Source organism: Oncorhynchus clarkii, chromosome 20 (assembly GCF_045791955.1).
Source record: "Oncorhynchus clarkii lewisi isolate Uvic-CL-2024 chromosome 20, UVic_Ocla_1.0, whole genome shotgun sequence".
Classification (NCBI taxonomy): Eukaryota; Metazoa; Chordata; class Actinopteri; order Salmoniformes; family Salmonidae; genus Oncorhynchus; species Oncorhynchus clarkii.
Genome location: NC_092166.1, coordinates 23,051,516 through 23,068,478, shown reverse-complemented (window position 1 = coordinate 23,068,478; position 16,963 = coordinate 23,051,516). Strand labels below are relative to the sequence as shown.

The following is a 16,963-nucleotide window of genomic DNA, read 5'->3' as shown; positions in this document are numbered from 1 at the left end:
ACTTGCCCTGAGATATGGGGAGTTTTCTCCAACATTGCAGAGAATGCCCATAGTTCCCCATTCATTCCCACTGCTATCTATTAGAAAAGACTGGGGACAGATAGCGACTGCCTCTTCAGGCTTTATTAAAACCGGCCAACAGTATTCTATCCAGCCCAGCACGGCTGTTGCCATAGCTTTTCTCATTCTGGAGAGGCTCTAGCAGATTTTCATTTTCACGGCCCAGAGCCACGCTTTTGTATGCACAATCACGGCCCTCCTCTTCACAATACAGATTCATTTTCCCCCAGGCGCACAGAGCCATGATAAAGCATGTCACTTGGGATGGTAAGAGACAGGGAAAGAGGGGTGGGGGGAGTAGGAGGGGCCAACCTTCTGGATATCAACAAATGTATTCCAACAGAGCGAGCCCATGGGAAGGTGCATAGGAGGAAGCGTTCATTTACATAGGATTCCTATTGGCATGCAGGGGCGCTGGCCCACAAGCTTCAAGTCAAAATTCATTACTGTACCTCCTCGCCCACTGAGAGGAAACAGGTAAACAAAAAAGACCCAATATATCTCTCCTTCATCCTCCACTTGGGAGACAATAGAATATAAAGCCGCCTCCCAGCTTCTTTCTTCCTCCAAATGATTATGATTATAGCAGAGGAAATCATAGATGATTATCTTTCTCTCTAACACATCCTGGAGAGTAAGCTGCTGTAGGTCTGTAAAATTCTACCTCATTCACAAGGCATTTCTGGCAATATCAATCATGACTATCAGTTGGTGAACGTCAGGAAATCATCCAGACTAACCCCAGGGCACTGATTATATATTAAATAATTTTGGAAATCAAAACCTTTCAAAAGCAAAGCATAACAACCACATCTACTAGATTCCACAGCCTGAGGGAGCTAGAGTATCCTACTACCACCCAATCAGTGCACTGATGCAGCAGTGTTCCTTTTAGCTCTAGCTGAGGAGTACTACCTGGTGCTCCTGTGTAAACATAGGCATAATGCACATCAGTGGAAATGTGGTTTCACTGAACAAGCGCCTGAGGGATAACAGGGCCAGTCGGGGAGGGGATAAAAGCTAAGTGTTAGGCTACACCACCATCGAGAGCACAGAGCGCTGATACAAAACTCAGTGGAAGCTCACTGTCTCTGTCTGGCATCTTTCAGGTTTTTGTCATCCGTCTTGGAAGTCTACCTTAATCTCGAGATTTTCCCTGATCTGCCAATGGAGCTATTGAGCTTTCAGACAAGGAAAAAAATTTAAAAACAGTGTTCTCTCTGACTTCAGCCAAGTAGCTTTAAGCTAAAATAAGGACGAGGAAAATTATTGTCTGTTACCAAGGAAACACCCCTGCAGGTCCTTCGCTTTTATATTAAAATATGTCTCGAGGGAGGAGAAAGTGTAAACGGGGCTGTTAGACAACAAACGCCACTAGATATATTTGTGTTTGTAATGCCACTCCAGAGTATCTGACACAAATATCTGTCCACACCCAGAATCCCTGGTGGTGGTTGAACAAAATGTTGTGCACATTTTTTTAATTGCCACACAAAGCCACAATAGCCAGCCTACCTTCGTTATCCTTCAGGGTGAAATTAGGATTGACTGGAAGGTCAATTGGCAGGGCAAACGAGAATCGGCCATTTGCAAAGTTGTCCTTGTCTGATGGCCTCACTGTCTGGATCACCTGTCAGAGAAGAGGGAGAGGAGTTTGGGCAAGAGAGGGAGAGGGAAATGGGTGTGTGTCTATATGTATGTACAGTATATATATATATATATATATATATATATATATATATATATATATATATAGTACCAGTCAAAAGTTTGGACACACACATTCAAGGGTTTTTCTTTATATTTAGTGTTTTCTACATTGTATAGTAAAGACATCAAACTATGAAATAACACATATGGAATAATGTTGTAACCAAAAAAAGTGTTAAATCAAAATATATTTTATATTTGAGATTCTTCAAACTAGCCTCCCTTTGCCATGATTACATCTTTGCACATTCTTGGCATTTTCTCAACCAGCTTCATGAGGTAGTCACCTGGAATGCATTTCAATTAACAGGTGTGCATTGTTAAAAGTTAATTTGTGGAATTTCTTTCCTTCTTAATGCGTTTGAGCAAGTCAGATGTGTTGTGACAGGGTAGGGGTGGTATACAGAAGATAACCCTATTTGGTAAAAGACCAAGTCCATATTATGGCAAGAAAATTTCAAATAAGCAATGAGAAACGACAGTCCATCATTACTTTAAGACATGATGTTCAGCCAATGCGGAACATTTCAAGAACTTGAAAGTTTCTTCAAGTGCAGTCGCAAACACCATCAAAAGCTATGATGAAACTGGCTCTCGTGAGGACCGCCACACGAAAGGAAAACCCAGAGTTACCACTGCTGCAGAGGATAAGTTCATTAGAGTTACCAGCCTCAGAAATTGCATCCCAAATAACTGCTTCACAGAGTTCAAGTAACAGACACATCTCAACATCAACTGTTCAGAGGAGACTGCGTGAATCAGGCCTTCATGGTCAAATTACTGCAAAGAAACCACTACTAATGGACACCAATAAGAAGAAGAGACTTGCTTGGGTCAAGAAACATGAGCAATGGACATTAGACCAGTGGAAATCTGTCCTTTGTTCTGATGAGTCCAAATGTGACATTTTTGTGAGATGCAGCAAAGGTGAACGGATTATCTCTGCATGTGTGGTTCCCACCGTGAAGCATGGAGAAGGTGGTGTGATTGTGTGTGGGTGCTTTGCTGGTGACACTGTCTGTGATTTATTTAGAATTCAAGGCACACTTAACCAGCATGGCTGCAACAGCATTCTGCAGCGATACACCATCCCATCTGGTTTGTGCTTAGCGTGACTATCATTTGTTTTTTAACAGGACAATGACCCAACACACCTCCAGGCTGTGTAAGGGCTATTTGACCAAGAAGGAGAGTGATAGAGTGCTGCATCACATGACCTGGCCTCCACAATCACCCGACCTCAACCCAATTGAGATGGTTTGGGATGAGTTGGACCGCAGAGTGAAGGAAAAACAGACAACAAGTGCTCAGCATATGTGGGAACTCCTTCAAGACTGTTTGAAAAGCATTCCAGGTGAAGCTGGTTGAGAGAATGCCAAGAGTGTGCAAAGCTGTGCAAAGGGTGGCTACTTTGTAGAATCTCAAATATAAAAAATCTATTTGGATTTGTTTAACACTTTTGGTTACTGCATGATTCCATATGTGTTATTTCATAGTTTTGATGTCTTCATTATTATTCCACAATGTAGAAAATAGTAAAAAAAACTTTTGACTGGTACTGTATATATATATATATATATATAATATACATAATATACAGTACCAGTCAAAAATTAAATCAATATACATAATATAATATACATAATATACAGTACCAGTCAAAAGTTTGGACACACCTACTCATTCCAGGGTTTTTCTTTATTTTTTATTATCTTCTACATTTTAGAATAATAGTGAAGACATCAAAACTATGATATATATATATATATATATATATATATATATATATATACATATAGTACATTATGTACAGCTCCACAAGCAGCTAAATATAATAGGAATAAGTTAAGTAAGTCAACTCACAATATACTTTCGTATCATAGTAAAGACTATCTGACTGAACAGGTCTTTAACCCTCCCTCCCTTTCTGTTAGCTATTCCATTAGCACGTGCCATTGTTCCACATGCAGCCTTTTTCCAGACAGGAGTATAGATCTGAGCTAGGGCATATGACCTGTCTCTAACAGCATTGTTCCTGATGTATTGTCAGTTCATAAAAAAGACTGGCTTCCTTCAGCAGGTGACCTGAGTGAAAAACTCTCATATGGACAATTCACGAATTGTAGTGGTTACCAGGTCCATGCACAGATAGGAGTCTACCTGTGCCGATGTAACAATATTGCTTCCATCCCTCTCCTCGCCCTAACCTGGGCTCGAACCAGGGACCCTCTGCACATAACGACAACAGTCACCCTCAAAGCATCGTTACCCATTGCTCCACAAAAGCCACAGCCCTTGCAGAGCAAGGGGAACAACTACTACAAGGTCTCAGAGCAGTTGACGTCGCCGATTGAAACACTATTAGCGCACACCACCGCTAAATAGCTAGCCATTTCACATCGGTTACACATTTGCCCTCCCACTCGCCAAGTGCCCTTTTGGGTGGTGGTATATACGTATATGTGGACACCTGCTCGTCGAACCACTTTGCTGCTACAACAGCCTTCAGTCTTTTGGGAAGGCTTCCCATTAGATGTTGGAATATTGCTGCAGGGACTTGCTTCCATTCAGCCACAAGAGCATTAGTGAGGTCAGGCACTAAATTTGGGTGACTAGGCCTGGCTCGTAGTCGCCGTTCCAATTCATCCCAAAGGTGTTCGATGGGGTTGAGGTCAAGGCTCTGTGCAGGCCACTGCTCCAGAGTCTAATGGTGGTGAGCTTTACACCACTCCAGCCGACGCTTGCATTGCGCATCGTGATCTTAGGCTTGTGTGTGGCTGCTCCTCTATGGAAACGAATTTAATGAAACTCCTGATGAGCAGTTATTGTGCTGAAGTTGCTTCCAGAGGCAGTTTGGAACTTGGTAGTGAATGTTGCAACCCAGGACAAACAATTTTTACGCATTTCAACACTCGGCGGTCCCGTTCTGTGAGCTTGTGTGAACTACCACTTCGCCCGTTGTTCCTTCTAGAAGTTTCGACTTCACAACACTTACAGTTGACCTGAGGCAGCTCTAGCAGGGCCAAAATTTGACTAACTGACTTGTTGAAAGGTGGAATCCTATGACGGTGCCACATTGAAAGTCATTAAGCTCTTCATTAAGTCCATTATACTGCTAATGTTTGTCTATGGAGATGGTATGGCTGTGTGCTTGATTTTATACACCTGTCAGCAATGGGTGTGGCTGAAATAGCCGAATCTACTAATTTGAAGGGGTGTCCACATACTTTTGTATGCCCTCTGAATGGTCTCTGCACGGCCCTGGTGGCAGTGGTGGAAAAAGTACCCAACTGCCATACTTGAGGAAAAGTACTTTTCAAGTATCAAAAGTAAATGTAATTTCAAATTCATTTTTTATTTTACGGATAGCCAGGGGCACATTCCAACACTCAGACATAATTTACAAATGAAGCATTTGTTTTTGGTTAATCCGCCAGATCAGAGGCAGTATGGATGACCAGGGATGATCTCTTGACAAGTGTGTGAAATTGATCATTGTCCTGTCCTCTTAAGCATTCAACATGAAACGAGTAAAAAATACATTATTTTCTTTAGGACTGTAGTGAAGTAAAAGTAAAAGTTGTCAAAAAATCAGTTGTAAGTACAGATACCCCCCAAAACTACTTAAGTAGTACTTTAAAGTATTTTTACTTCAGTACTTTACACCACTGCCTGGTGGTTAATCACCTGGCTACTGTACCTACACTCCACTATAGCATTGTCAGTCTATAAGAAGCATTCCTAAACTTTTGGTAGGATACAGTAATACACTAAGCTTTGGAAATACAGAATTAGCTGTCGAGGCAATGATTGTGTGTGGCCCTAAAAAAAGTACAATTAGTTCTCAACTAAATAATAATTTACTTCCTTTCGATGAACATAACAACATATTTTACCATACATCAAGCCAAATTTCCTGAAAGTTACTTTAATTTTATGTAATTTGTTGCAGTTTCGGAAAAAGAGCCTGGGCATCTTAGCATGCATCATCTGTCGCCTTCAGCCAGCTAACTGATTATATGCTGCAGCCTGTTTAGTAATCTTCATTCAAGGGGAAAAATATGAAGAGAGAATGCTATTGCGATGTGAATCTGAGCAGTCGTGGTTTGCTGGACACGGGCCAAATTTGAATGCGAGATGATAAACATTTTCTGCAATCTGGCTCTGTTGCGCTTAATGCAGCTCCTATCTGCTTGTGGAGAAATTGGTACATGCTGAATAATTTATGGGTTCAAGAGGCTGCAAAAGTCTGCAGCACCACAGATAAATCCATTCCTGATGGTGTCAAACACACAACAAAGGCAGAGAGGGTATGTGTGTGTACTGTGTGTGTGTCTGCGCGTGTATGTTTGTGGGAGAATGTGTGTGACTGCATGCATGTGAGTTCGTGATAAGAGGTTTTAAAAGACAACAGTTGAAGAAGGGAGAATATGATCTCACGGGAGAGAAGGTGGGAGAGAGAGGGGGAGTAAAGTGGAAAAGAGCTGAAAAGATGGAGGGAGGTGTGTTTAATGAAAGATACTCACCTGTCCTGCCCTGGAGGTTTCACACACAATGATCTCATCATCTCTTGCTATGTAGGGAGCGTTGTCATTTACATCCAACACCTGGATTGTTATAGGAACATGGCTGACGAGACTCGGATTGTCTGAAAATAACAAACAAAAAAACTGAATAGAACACTTATATTGCATAGCTACTGTCTGTATAAAACACATCTAATAACCCCCTATGTAAAACAAATCTAAAAAGCACATCACAAGCCATAGTTACGTTACAGCCTTATTCTAAAATGGATTAAATAGTTGTTTCCCCTCAATCTACACACAATACCTCATAATGACAAAGCAACATTTTTTTTGCATTTGTTGCAAATGTTTTCAAAATAAAAAAATTATATTACGTTTACATAAGTATTCAGACCATTTACTCATCTTTGGCAGTGATTATAGCCTCGAGTCTTCTTGGGTATGACGCTACAAACTGGGCACACCTGTATTTGGGAAGCTTCTCACAATCTTCTCTACAGATCCTCTCAAGCTCTGTCATGTCAGATGGGGAGCGTCGCTGCACAGCTATTTTCAGGTCTCTTCAGAGAGGTTAGATTGGGTTCAAGTCCAGGCTTTGGCTGGGCCACTGAGGGACATTGAGACTTGTCCAAAAGCCACTCCTGCGTTGTCTTGTCTATGTGTTTAGGGTCGTTGTCCTGTCCTGAAGGTGAAACGTCGCCCCAGTCTGAGATCCTGAGTGCTCAGGAGAAGGTTTTCATCAAGGATCTCTCTGTACTTTGCTTCATTCATCTTTCCCTTGATCCTGACTAGTCTCCCAGGCCCTGCCGCTAAAAAAACATCCCCACAGCATGATTCTGCCACCACCATGCTTCACCGTAGGAATGGTATTGGCCAGGTGATGAGCAGAGCCTGGTTTCCTCCAGGCGTGACACTTGGCATTCAAATACTTCAATCTTGGTTTCATCAGACCAGAGAATCTTGTTTCTCATGGTCTGAGAGTCTTTCAGGTGCAAATTCCAAGCAAGCTGTCATTTTCCTTTTCCTGAGGAGTAGCTTCCATCTGGCCACTACCATAAAGGCCTGATTGGTGGAATGCTGTAGTGACAGTTGTCCTTCTATAAGGTTCTCCCATCTCCACAGAATAACCCTGGTGTTTGTCAGAGTGACCACCTGGGTCCCTTCCTTGACCAAGGGCCTTCTCCCCTGGCCAGCACTAGGAAGAGTCTTGGTGGTTCCAAACTTCTTCCATTTAAGAAAGATGGAGACCACTGTGTTCTTCGGGACCTTCAATAATGCAGACATTTTTTGGTACCTTTCGCCAGATCTGTGCCTCTACACAATCCTGTCTCGGAGCGCTACCGACAATTCCTTTGACCTCATGCACTGTCATCTGTGGGACCTTATATAGACACGTGTATGCCTTTCCAAATCATGTCCAATCAATTGAATTTACCACAGGTGGACTCCAATCTAGTTGTAGAAACATCTCAAGGATGATCAATGGAAACAGGATGTACTTGATCAGAACTTCGATTCTCATAGCAAAGGGTCTGAATACTGATTTAGGTCATGTATTTCAGTTTCTTTTTGTTTGTACATTTGCAAACATTTCTAAAAACCTGTTTTCACTTTGTCATTATGGGGTAGTGTGCGTAGAATGATGAGAAAATAATAATATTTAATCAATTTTAGAATAAGGCTGTAACGCAACAAAATGTGGAAAAAGTGAAGAGGTCTGAATACTTTGCGAATGGACTGTATATACAGTTGAAGTCGGAAGTTTACATACGCCTTAGCCAAATACATTTATACTCAGTTTTTCACAATTCCTGACATTTAATCAGAGGAAAAATTCCATGTCTTATTTCAGTTAGGATCACCACTTTATTTTAAGAATGTGAAATGTCAGAATAATAGTAGAGAGAATGATTCATTTCAGCTTTTATTTCTTTCATAGCATTCTAGTGGGTCAGAAGTTTACATACACTCAATTAGAAATTAGTAGCATTGCCTGTTGCCTGTTGGGTCAAACGTTTTGGGTAGCCTTCCACAAGCTTCCCAGAATACATTGGGTGAATTTTGGCCCATTCCTCCTGACAGAGTTGGTGTAACTGAGTCAGGTTTGTAGGCCTCCTTGCTCTCACACAAAATGTGTTCTTCCCACACATTTTCTATAGGATTGAGGTCATAGCTTTGTGATGGCCACTCCAATACCTTGACTTTGTTGTACTTAAGCCATTTTGCAGCAACTTTGGAAATATGCTTGGGTCATTGTCCATTTGGAAGACCCATTTGTGAGCAAGCTTTAACATCCTGACTGATGTCTTGAGATGTTGCTTCAATATATCCACATAATTTTCCTACCTTATGATTTTGTGAAGTGCACCAGTCCCTCCTGCAGCAAAGCACCCTCACAACATGATGCTGCCACCCCCGTGCTTCACGGTTGGGATGGTGTTCTTCGGCTTGCAATCCTCCCCCTTTTTCCTCCAAACATAACGATGGTCATTATGGCCAAACAGTTCTATTTTTGTTTCATTAGACCAGAGGACATTTCTCCAAAAAGTACAATCTTTGTCCACAAGCTACTTGCAATTGCAAACCGTAGTCTGGCTTTTTAATGGCGGTTTTGGAGCAGTGGCTTCTTCCTTGCTGAGCGGCCTTTCAGGTTATGTCAATATAGGACTTGTTTTACTGTGGATATAGATATTTTTTTACCGGTTTACTCCAGCATCTTCACAAGGTCCTATGCTGGTGTTCTGGGATTGATTTGCACTTTTCACAACAAAACTCGTTTATCTCTAGGAGACGGAACACGTCTCCTTCCTGAGCAGTATGACAGCTGCGTGGTCCCATGGTGTTTATACTTTCGTACTATTGTTTGTACAGATGAATGTGGTACCTTTAGGCGTTTAGAAATTGCTCCAAAGGATGAACCAGACTTTTTCTGAGGTCTTGGCTGAATTATTTTGACTTTCCCATGATGTCATGCAAAGAAGCACTGAGGTTGAAGCTGGGCCTTGAAATACATCCACAGGTACCTCCAATTGACTCAAAATATGTCAATTAGCCTATCAGAAGCTTCTGAAGCCATGACATCATTTTCTGGAATTTTCTAAGCTGTTTAAAGGCACAGTCAATTTAGCGTATGTAAACTTTGGACCCACTGGAATTGTGATACAGTGAATTATAAGTGAAATAATCTGTCTGTAAATAATTGTTGGAAAAATTACTTGTGTCATGCACAAAGTAGATGTCCTTACCGACTTGCCAAAACTATGGTTTGTTAACAAGACATTTGTGGAGTGGTTGAAAAATGAGTTTTAATGACTCCAACCGAAGTGTATGTAAACTTCCGACTTCAACTGTAAATATTTCTGTCCAGTGTTCATGTCAGGAAATTTTAGCGCATGTGATGTTCATCCCTCTTTTGTCAGAGTATCTTTCCATCAATTAAGGTTCCATTCCCACTGAGCCTCCATCCATTGGTATATCTCGTGTTTGTCTGTGTCCTGAGGTTCGCCATGTTACCTGGCGACACTTGAAAGGTGACCCGGTCACTTAACTATACTATACTCCCTTTCATCATTGGATAAGAACCGGCAGCTGCCACTTCACATTCTGTCACTTGTGGATTACATATACACATCTGATCCACTACCACACAGACTTAAGGGTTCCTTGAGGATCAAATCAAATGTTATTTGTGCCGAATTCAAAAGGTGTAGACGTTACAGTGAAATGCTTACTTACAAGCCCTTAAGCCTTTAAGAAAATATAGTTAAGAAAATATGAACTAAATTAACTAAAGTAAAAATAAATAAAGGAACACAATAACATAACAATAACGAGGCTATATACAGGGGGTACCGGTACAGAGTCAATGTGGAGTCTATATACAGGGGGTACCGGTACTGAGTCAATGTGGAGTCTATATACAGGGGGTACCGGTACTGAGTCAATGTGGAGTCTATATACAGGGGGTACCGGTACTGAGTCAATGTGGAGTCTATATACAGGGGGTACCGGTACTGAGTCAATGTGGAGGCTATATACAGGGGGTACCGGTACTGAGTCAATGTGGAGTCTATATACAGGGGGTACCGGTACTGAGTCAATGTGGAGTCTATATACAGGGGGTACCGGTACTGAGTCAATGTGGAGTCTATATACAGGGGGTACCGGTACTGAGTCAATGTGGAGTCTATATACAGGGGGTACCGGTACTGAGTCAATGTGGAGTCTATATACAGGGGGTACCGGTACTGAGTCAATGTGGAGTCTATATACAGGGGGTACCGGTACTGAGTCAATGTGGAGTCTATATACAGGGGGTACCGGTACTGAGTCAATGTGGAGGCTATATACAGGGGTACCGGTACTGAGTCAATGTGGAGTCTATATACAGGGGTACCAGTACTGAGTCAATGTGGAGGCTATATACAGGGGGTACCGGTACTGAGTCAATGTGGAGTCTATATACAGGGGGTACCGGTACTGGGTCAATGTGGAGGCTATATACAGGGGGTACCGGTACTGAGTCAATGTGGAGGCTATATACAGGGGGTACCGGTACTGAGTCAATGTGGAGGCTATATACAGGGGGTACCGGTACTGAGTCAATGTGGAGGCTATATACAGGGGGTACCGGTACTGAGTCAATGTGGAGGCTATATACAGGGGGTACCGGTACTGAGTCAATGTGCGGGGTACAGGTTAGTCGAGGTAATTTGTACATGTTTGATAGAGGTAAAGTGACTACGCATTGATAATAAACTGCGAGTAGCAGCAGTGTAAAAACAAAGGGGGTGGGGGGGGGGGGGGGGGTTCAATGCAAATAGTCTGTGTGGCCATTTGATTAATTGTTCAGCAGTCTTATGGCTTGGGGGTAGAAGCTGTCAGGGATAGGGGGCAGTATTCGGAAGTTCGGATGACTGACATGCCCAAAGTAAACTGCCTGTTACTCAGGCCCAGAAGCTAGGATATGCATAATTGGAAGTATTGGATAGAAAACACTCTAATTCTAAAACTGTTAAAATAATGTCTGTGAGTATAACAGAACTGATATGGCAGGCAAAAACCTGAGGAGAATCCATCCAGAATTTTTTTGTTGTTGAGGTGACCACCCATTGAAATGCCTGTCTATGGGAAAATCAAAGGAAATCCTGCCAGATTGCAGTTCCCATGGCTTCCACTCAACGGTCTTTAGAAAGGGTTTCACGAGCCTCCCGGGTGGGGCAGTGGTCTAGGGCACTGCATCACAGTGCTAGCTGTGCCACCAGAGACTCTGGGTTCGAGCCCAGAACTAGGCGCACAATTGGCCTAGCGTCGTCCAGGTTAGGGAGGGTTTGGCTGGTAGGGATATCCTTGACCCATTGCGCACTAGTGACTCCTGTGGCCGTCCAGGCGCAGTGCGCGCTAACCAGATCGCCAGGTGCACGGTGTTTCCTCTGACACATTGGTGCGGCTGGCTTCCAGGTTGGATGCACGCTGTGTTAAGAAGCAATGCGGCTTGGTTGGGTTGTGTTTTGGAGGACGCATGGCTTTCGACCTTCGTCTCTCCCGAGCCCGTACAGGAGTTGTAGTGATGAGACATGATAGTAACTACTAACAATTGGATACGACGAAATTGGGGAGAAAAGGGGGTAAAAGGGGAAAATGCTTGTTTTTTTTTAAAATTAGCTAGAATTTGTAGTTTCTCAAGGTGGCTCTCATTTTGACTGTAGTCTTGTGGTGCGCGTGCATGAGGGCTCGCACTTCGTTATTTATCTCCGATATTGAACACACTATTCTCCGTCTTAAATTGTATAATTTATTTACATATTAAGGTACCTGAGGATTGATTAGAAATGTTGTTTGACTTGTTTGGACAAAGTTTATTGGTAACTTTTGGGATTCCTTTGTATGCATTTTGAACGAGTGGAACAGGTGGATTACTGAATCAAGCACGCCAACTAAATTACTTTTTTTGGGATATAAAGGACTTTATCGAACAAAACTACCATTTGTTTTATAGCTTGGACCCTTGGGATTGCAAACAGATGAAGATCTTCAAAGGTAAGTGATTTATTTTATCGCTATTTCTGACTTTTGTGACGCCTCTGCTGGTTTGGAAAATGTTTTTAATGCTTTTGTACGCGGGCGCTGTCCTCAGATAATCGCATGGTATGCTTTCGCCGTAAAGCGACAAAGCGGCTGGATTAACACGAAGTTAAGCTTTTAAATGCTTTTAAATGATGTATGACACTTGAATATTCATGACTGTTCAATATTACACATTTTGTATTTTGAATTTCTCACTCTGCGATTTCACCGGATGTTCTCGAAGTGGGTCGCTAGCGGCAGGTCTAGCCCAAAGAGGTTTTAAGGAGCCTCTTGGACCTAGATTTGGCGCTCTGGTACCACTTGCCATGCGGTAGCAGAGAAAACAGTCTATGACTTGGGTGACTGGAGTCCTTGAAAATTTCTTGGGCCTTCCTCTGACACCGCCTAGTACATAGGTCCTGGATGGCAGGAAAGTTGGCCATACGCACTCCCCTCTATAGCACCTTACGGTCGGATGCCGAGCACTTGCCATGCCAGGTGGTGATGCAACTGGTCAAGATGCTCTCAATGGTGCAGCTGTAGAACAATTATTTTCTAATTATTTTTGTGTACTCATTTCGTGATATCCAATTGGTAGTTGTCCCATCGTTGCTCCCATACGGACTCGGGAGAGGTTTTTTTGTACAATCCAGGTGTGCAAAGCTCTTATAGTTACCCCAGAAAGTACATTTGATATTTCTGTACTTCATTTTTAATACATTTGCAAACATTTATATAACCATGTTTTCACTTAATCATTATGAGGTATTGTGTATAGATGGGTGAGAGAAAATCTATTTAATCCAGTTTGAATTCAGGCTGTAACACCACAAAATGTGGAATAAGTCAATAGGTATGAATATTTTTTTGAGGGCACTGTACACTATGAAGGCACTGTACACTATGCACTATATGTATAATGTTTATGTAAGTCATGAATCCCTCATTAACATACACCAGTCTCCAGAAAGGTGCGGACTGGTTTTCCCATTAATTATGGTGACTTAACATCATCAGCACAGTGTCAGCTGACATTTATCAGTGGCTAGTTCAGTCCATTAGCTGAACAGTATTGTGCGGAAAAGGGTAAAGTAAAGGGTAATTGCTTAGATAAGCATCAGTGGAAAAAGAGAGGGAAAAGAAAAAATGATTGACCCGACCACCTTCAGCATCACACTATGATGTTACACGCAGCCCCGGCATCAATCCCAGAAGCCACTGCTGGCTGTTCATTTTGGTGAGCCATGTGTTTAATACTGATACATATTATTAAAGTGACATCATTAATGCATTCAAGCAGGGTCATGAGCATATTTATCCTCCATTTTGAAAGCCATGATAAAGTAATGTCATTTGAAAGAGAAATAAGGGAAGATGATCCTCTGTGTATTATGGTACTTACCAACCTCTGATGCCATCACAGTGATGTTGTGCCAGGCCACATCCTCTCTGTCCAGACTCTGGGTGGTTTTGATCACCCCGTTATTCAAACCAATGGTGAAATACACCTGCTCCTCTTCACTGTGGTCTATAAAATACCTACATGTAGCAGAGGGAACAATTAAAATAGAATGAATTAAGTTATTTGAATTTAATTGAATTCAAAATCAGATGATGCTGTTGTATCTCTCGTTCAAAACATATCTGACTTTCAACATGCATAGGTAGAAGCTTTGTGTAACGTCTGCTTCCAACTCACACCCTCATCCACCTAGATCCCCTGAACGCAGCTCACTTTCCAGCTCACACTCTCAAACACCTAGATCCTCTGAACGCAGCTCACTCTCCAGATCCCAATCACCAGTTCACACACCTGTATGTCATTATTACACACTATTTAGTTCAGTTCTTTGCACCCCATCATTGTGAGGTATTGTTTGTTTTGTGACACACATCTTTCGGGGTGCTGTTTTTCCCGTGATTTACGCCTCCCGTGTATGATAGTTTTTGCCTTCCTCACTAACGACGCCTATTCCTTATTGGATTTCCTGTTATCTACATATTGCCTGATCTCCCGGACTACGTTACTAGCCTTTTCCCTGCCTGTACTGTTGCCCTTTTGGACCCTCTGTGTATGACCTTCTGCCTCCTCCTGTGGTCCTTTGCAATTAACACCTGCTGCGCCCTGCGTTTGAAACCAGCTCTCTGTCTCCCCTCGTGTTCATTACACTTGGATTCTTGTGATGGTGTTTTAAATGCCCACAAAATGTCAGCCACATGCATGTAATTTACCTTACAGGGCTTTTGGTACTGTCAGGGTCCTGAGCCGTCACAGTGCCGACCTCTGTTCCCACGGGGGAGTTCTCGTATACATCCATGATGTAATAGTCTATGGAAAAGACAGGCGGCTCATCCACGTCTCCAATGATGATCCGGAGGGTGGTGGTGTCTTTGAAGGCGCCCAGGTGGGAGAAGCGTGGGTCCCGGTGTGTGTTCACTCCTTCTATGTGAAGCGTGTGGACTTTCCTCTTCTCATAGTTCAAAGGCTGCGGAGGAAACCGGAAAGCAATCCTCTTTTCAAAGTAGTGCTTTTTTTGTCCCGTTTCTGCTAGTATTTGAGAAGGTACGTGGTAACAATGGGTACTTACTAATAGTATTTAACATTTGGTTACCTCCTGGCATATTTATTAGGCAATTATGTAATTACCATATTATCTGATTTCCCAGGATATCCTTAACTAACCTGTACACAATGACTCGGTACCGGTACTCCCTGTATATAGCCTCGTTATTGTTATTTTATTGTGTTACTTTTTTTTTTTTTTTTTTACTTTTAATTTAGTAAATATTTTCTTAGCTCTATTTTCTTAACTGCATTGTTGGTTAAGGGCTGTAAGTAAGCATTTCACAGTAAGGTCTACACCCGTTGTATTCAGCGCATGTGACAAATATATTTTTCAACTGATTTGATATCCATCTTTAAAAAAGGGGACTATTACATGAACCATAAGCCCAGGTGTTGTTGTTGTGATGGAATGAAGGGGAGCATCAGCACTGCACTGTACTGTACCAGTCTTAGTGATATGATGCCTTCCTTCTGGTCAGTGTCTGTAGTAATGGAGAACATGGCCTTCCCCTCTGCATTGGTTATGCTGTACCTCATCTCTGCATTAACGCCCAAATCTTCATCATTGGCTTTAATTTTTCCCACAGCTTTTCCAATCTGGGCAGACTCTGGAACGTACAGCTGGTAGTTTTCTTTAATGGGAGGAGCACATGAATAAGCAAGAGGTAATTATCTTAGCATGTATGATAAAGCATTTATGAGTAGATGGAGGAATAATTAGCCTAATGTTTATGCATACCAGCTAGCTGTAAATGTGAATAAATTGGTTAATTAATCACATTTCCTGCCTGTTTGCAATTCAAATATCATCTACACACTACATCATGTTTGTATCACTTATAGCCACACCCACATTAGCAAAACATCTATTATAGGCTACATTTGGCTGTGCATTACACATCAACAGAATCCCTGATTATACGATTCTACTTATTACATTACTCACAGTACAAGAATCTTTGTATTTTAAACTCCTATATAGCGTTCGATATAGCGTTATATAAATATTGTGTTTTATTACAGCAGAGAATCCATCTGTAAGGACAAACAGCGAGGTAGAAAAACAAAAAGTAAGACGTCTGTCTACATACTCTGGGGGAATTTAGGAGGATTGTCATTGACGTCTGTCAGTGTGACATTGATGGTGGTGGAGCCTGACAACCCACCCACCGATCCGGCCATGTCTTTGGCTTGGACCACCACAGAGTACCGTTCCCTGGCCTCTCTGTCCATGTTGGATAGGGCTGTCCTGATGACACCTGGGTAATGATAAGACAAGAATGCTCATTATATCACACAAATAACCATAAATAAACATGGTCTGTTAGAGTAGATACTGTATGTATTGATGATAATAACAATAATAATAATTTGGTGGGTGCTTATTATATTTGTCCTGTTTCATACATGTATGAATACGCATGTATGGATTGTAAATTCGTTTTTTGCAGATCCCATCTCTCCCTGAGACACCTCTCGGATAGTGGGGTCACAGCCAGGGTCTAGCAGCTGTGGACAATCAGAGATTTTCTTCCTCAACAGCATTATTCCAATTCCAATCTTGGATGGATAAGATGCCGGTCACTTTCATTCAGGTTGAAGGCAGGAAAAGAAAGTCTGACTTGTTGTACAGGAGAAGGAACATTGATTTCTTCAAATTGAGTATCACTTCACATTAATAAATCATTCATAAAGTGTTTCTAAATTCAGCCATAATTACAACCAGCTTTAATACAATGTTCGTCAAAAAACCCTAATGTCTCCATTCCCATGCTTCACCCCTGTGCTGGTTCATTACCCCATTTGATATGCTAACACATAAGCAAGCTTGGCTTACCCCTCTCTGAACTATCAGCTTGCCACCCCCTCCTCTCCTACCTCCTATCCCTTCAGCTAGACCCGCACCTAAACACCGTGCTCTGGCCAGAGGCACTGCTATGCTGCATTACTCGCTTCACAGCGTTACCAAGGAGAATCCCATCTGCCCTAATCTTACCCTGAAGACTGAACAAGGGCTAGAAGGAAGAGAGAA

At 42.1% G+C, this 16,963-nt stretch overlaps 1 protein-coding gene across 1 annotated transcript in view; it reads right to left on the bottom strand.

Annotated features, from left to right (window-relative positions):
• The window catches only part of LOC139377336 (cadherin-18-like), a 43,149-nt gene that overhangs the window by 1,526 nt on the left and 24,660 nt on the right, over positions 1-16,963 (bottom strand). The window contains exons 4-9 of the mRNA XM_071120359.1: positions 16,023-16,190; positions 15,376-15,563; positions 14,598-14,851; positions 13,768-13,904; positions 6,297-6,418; positions 1,576-1,690 (exon numbers count right to left, since the gene is read on the bottom strand). Coding sequence (XP_070976460.1) covers positions 1,576-1,690; positions 6,297-6,418; positions 13,768-13,904; positions 14,598-14,851; positions 15,376-15,563; positions 16,023-16,190 — 984 coding nt within the window. The remainder of the gene's footprint in view (positions 1-1,575; positions 1,691-6,296; positions 6,419-13,767; positions 13,905-14,597; positions 14,852-15,375; positions 15,564-16,022; positions 16,191-16,963) is intronic.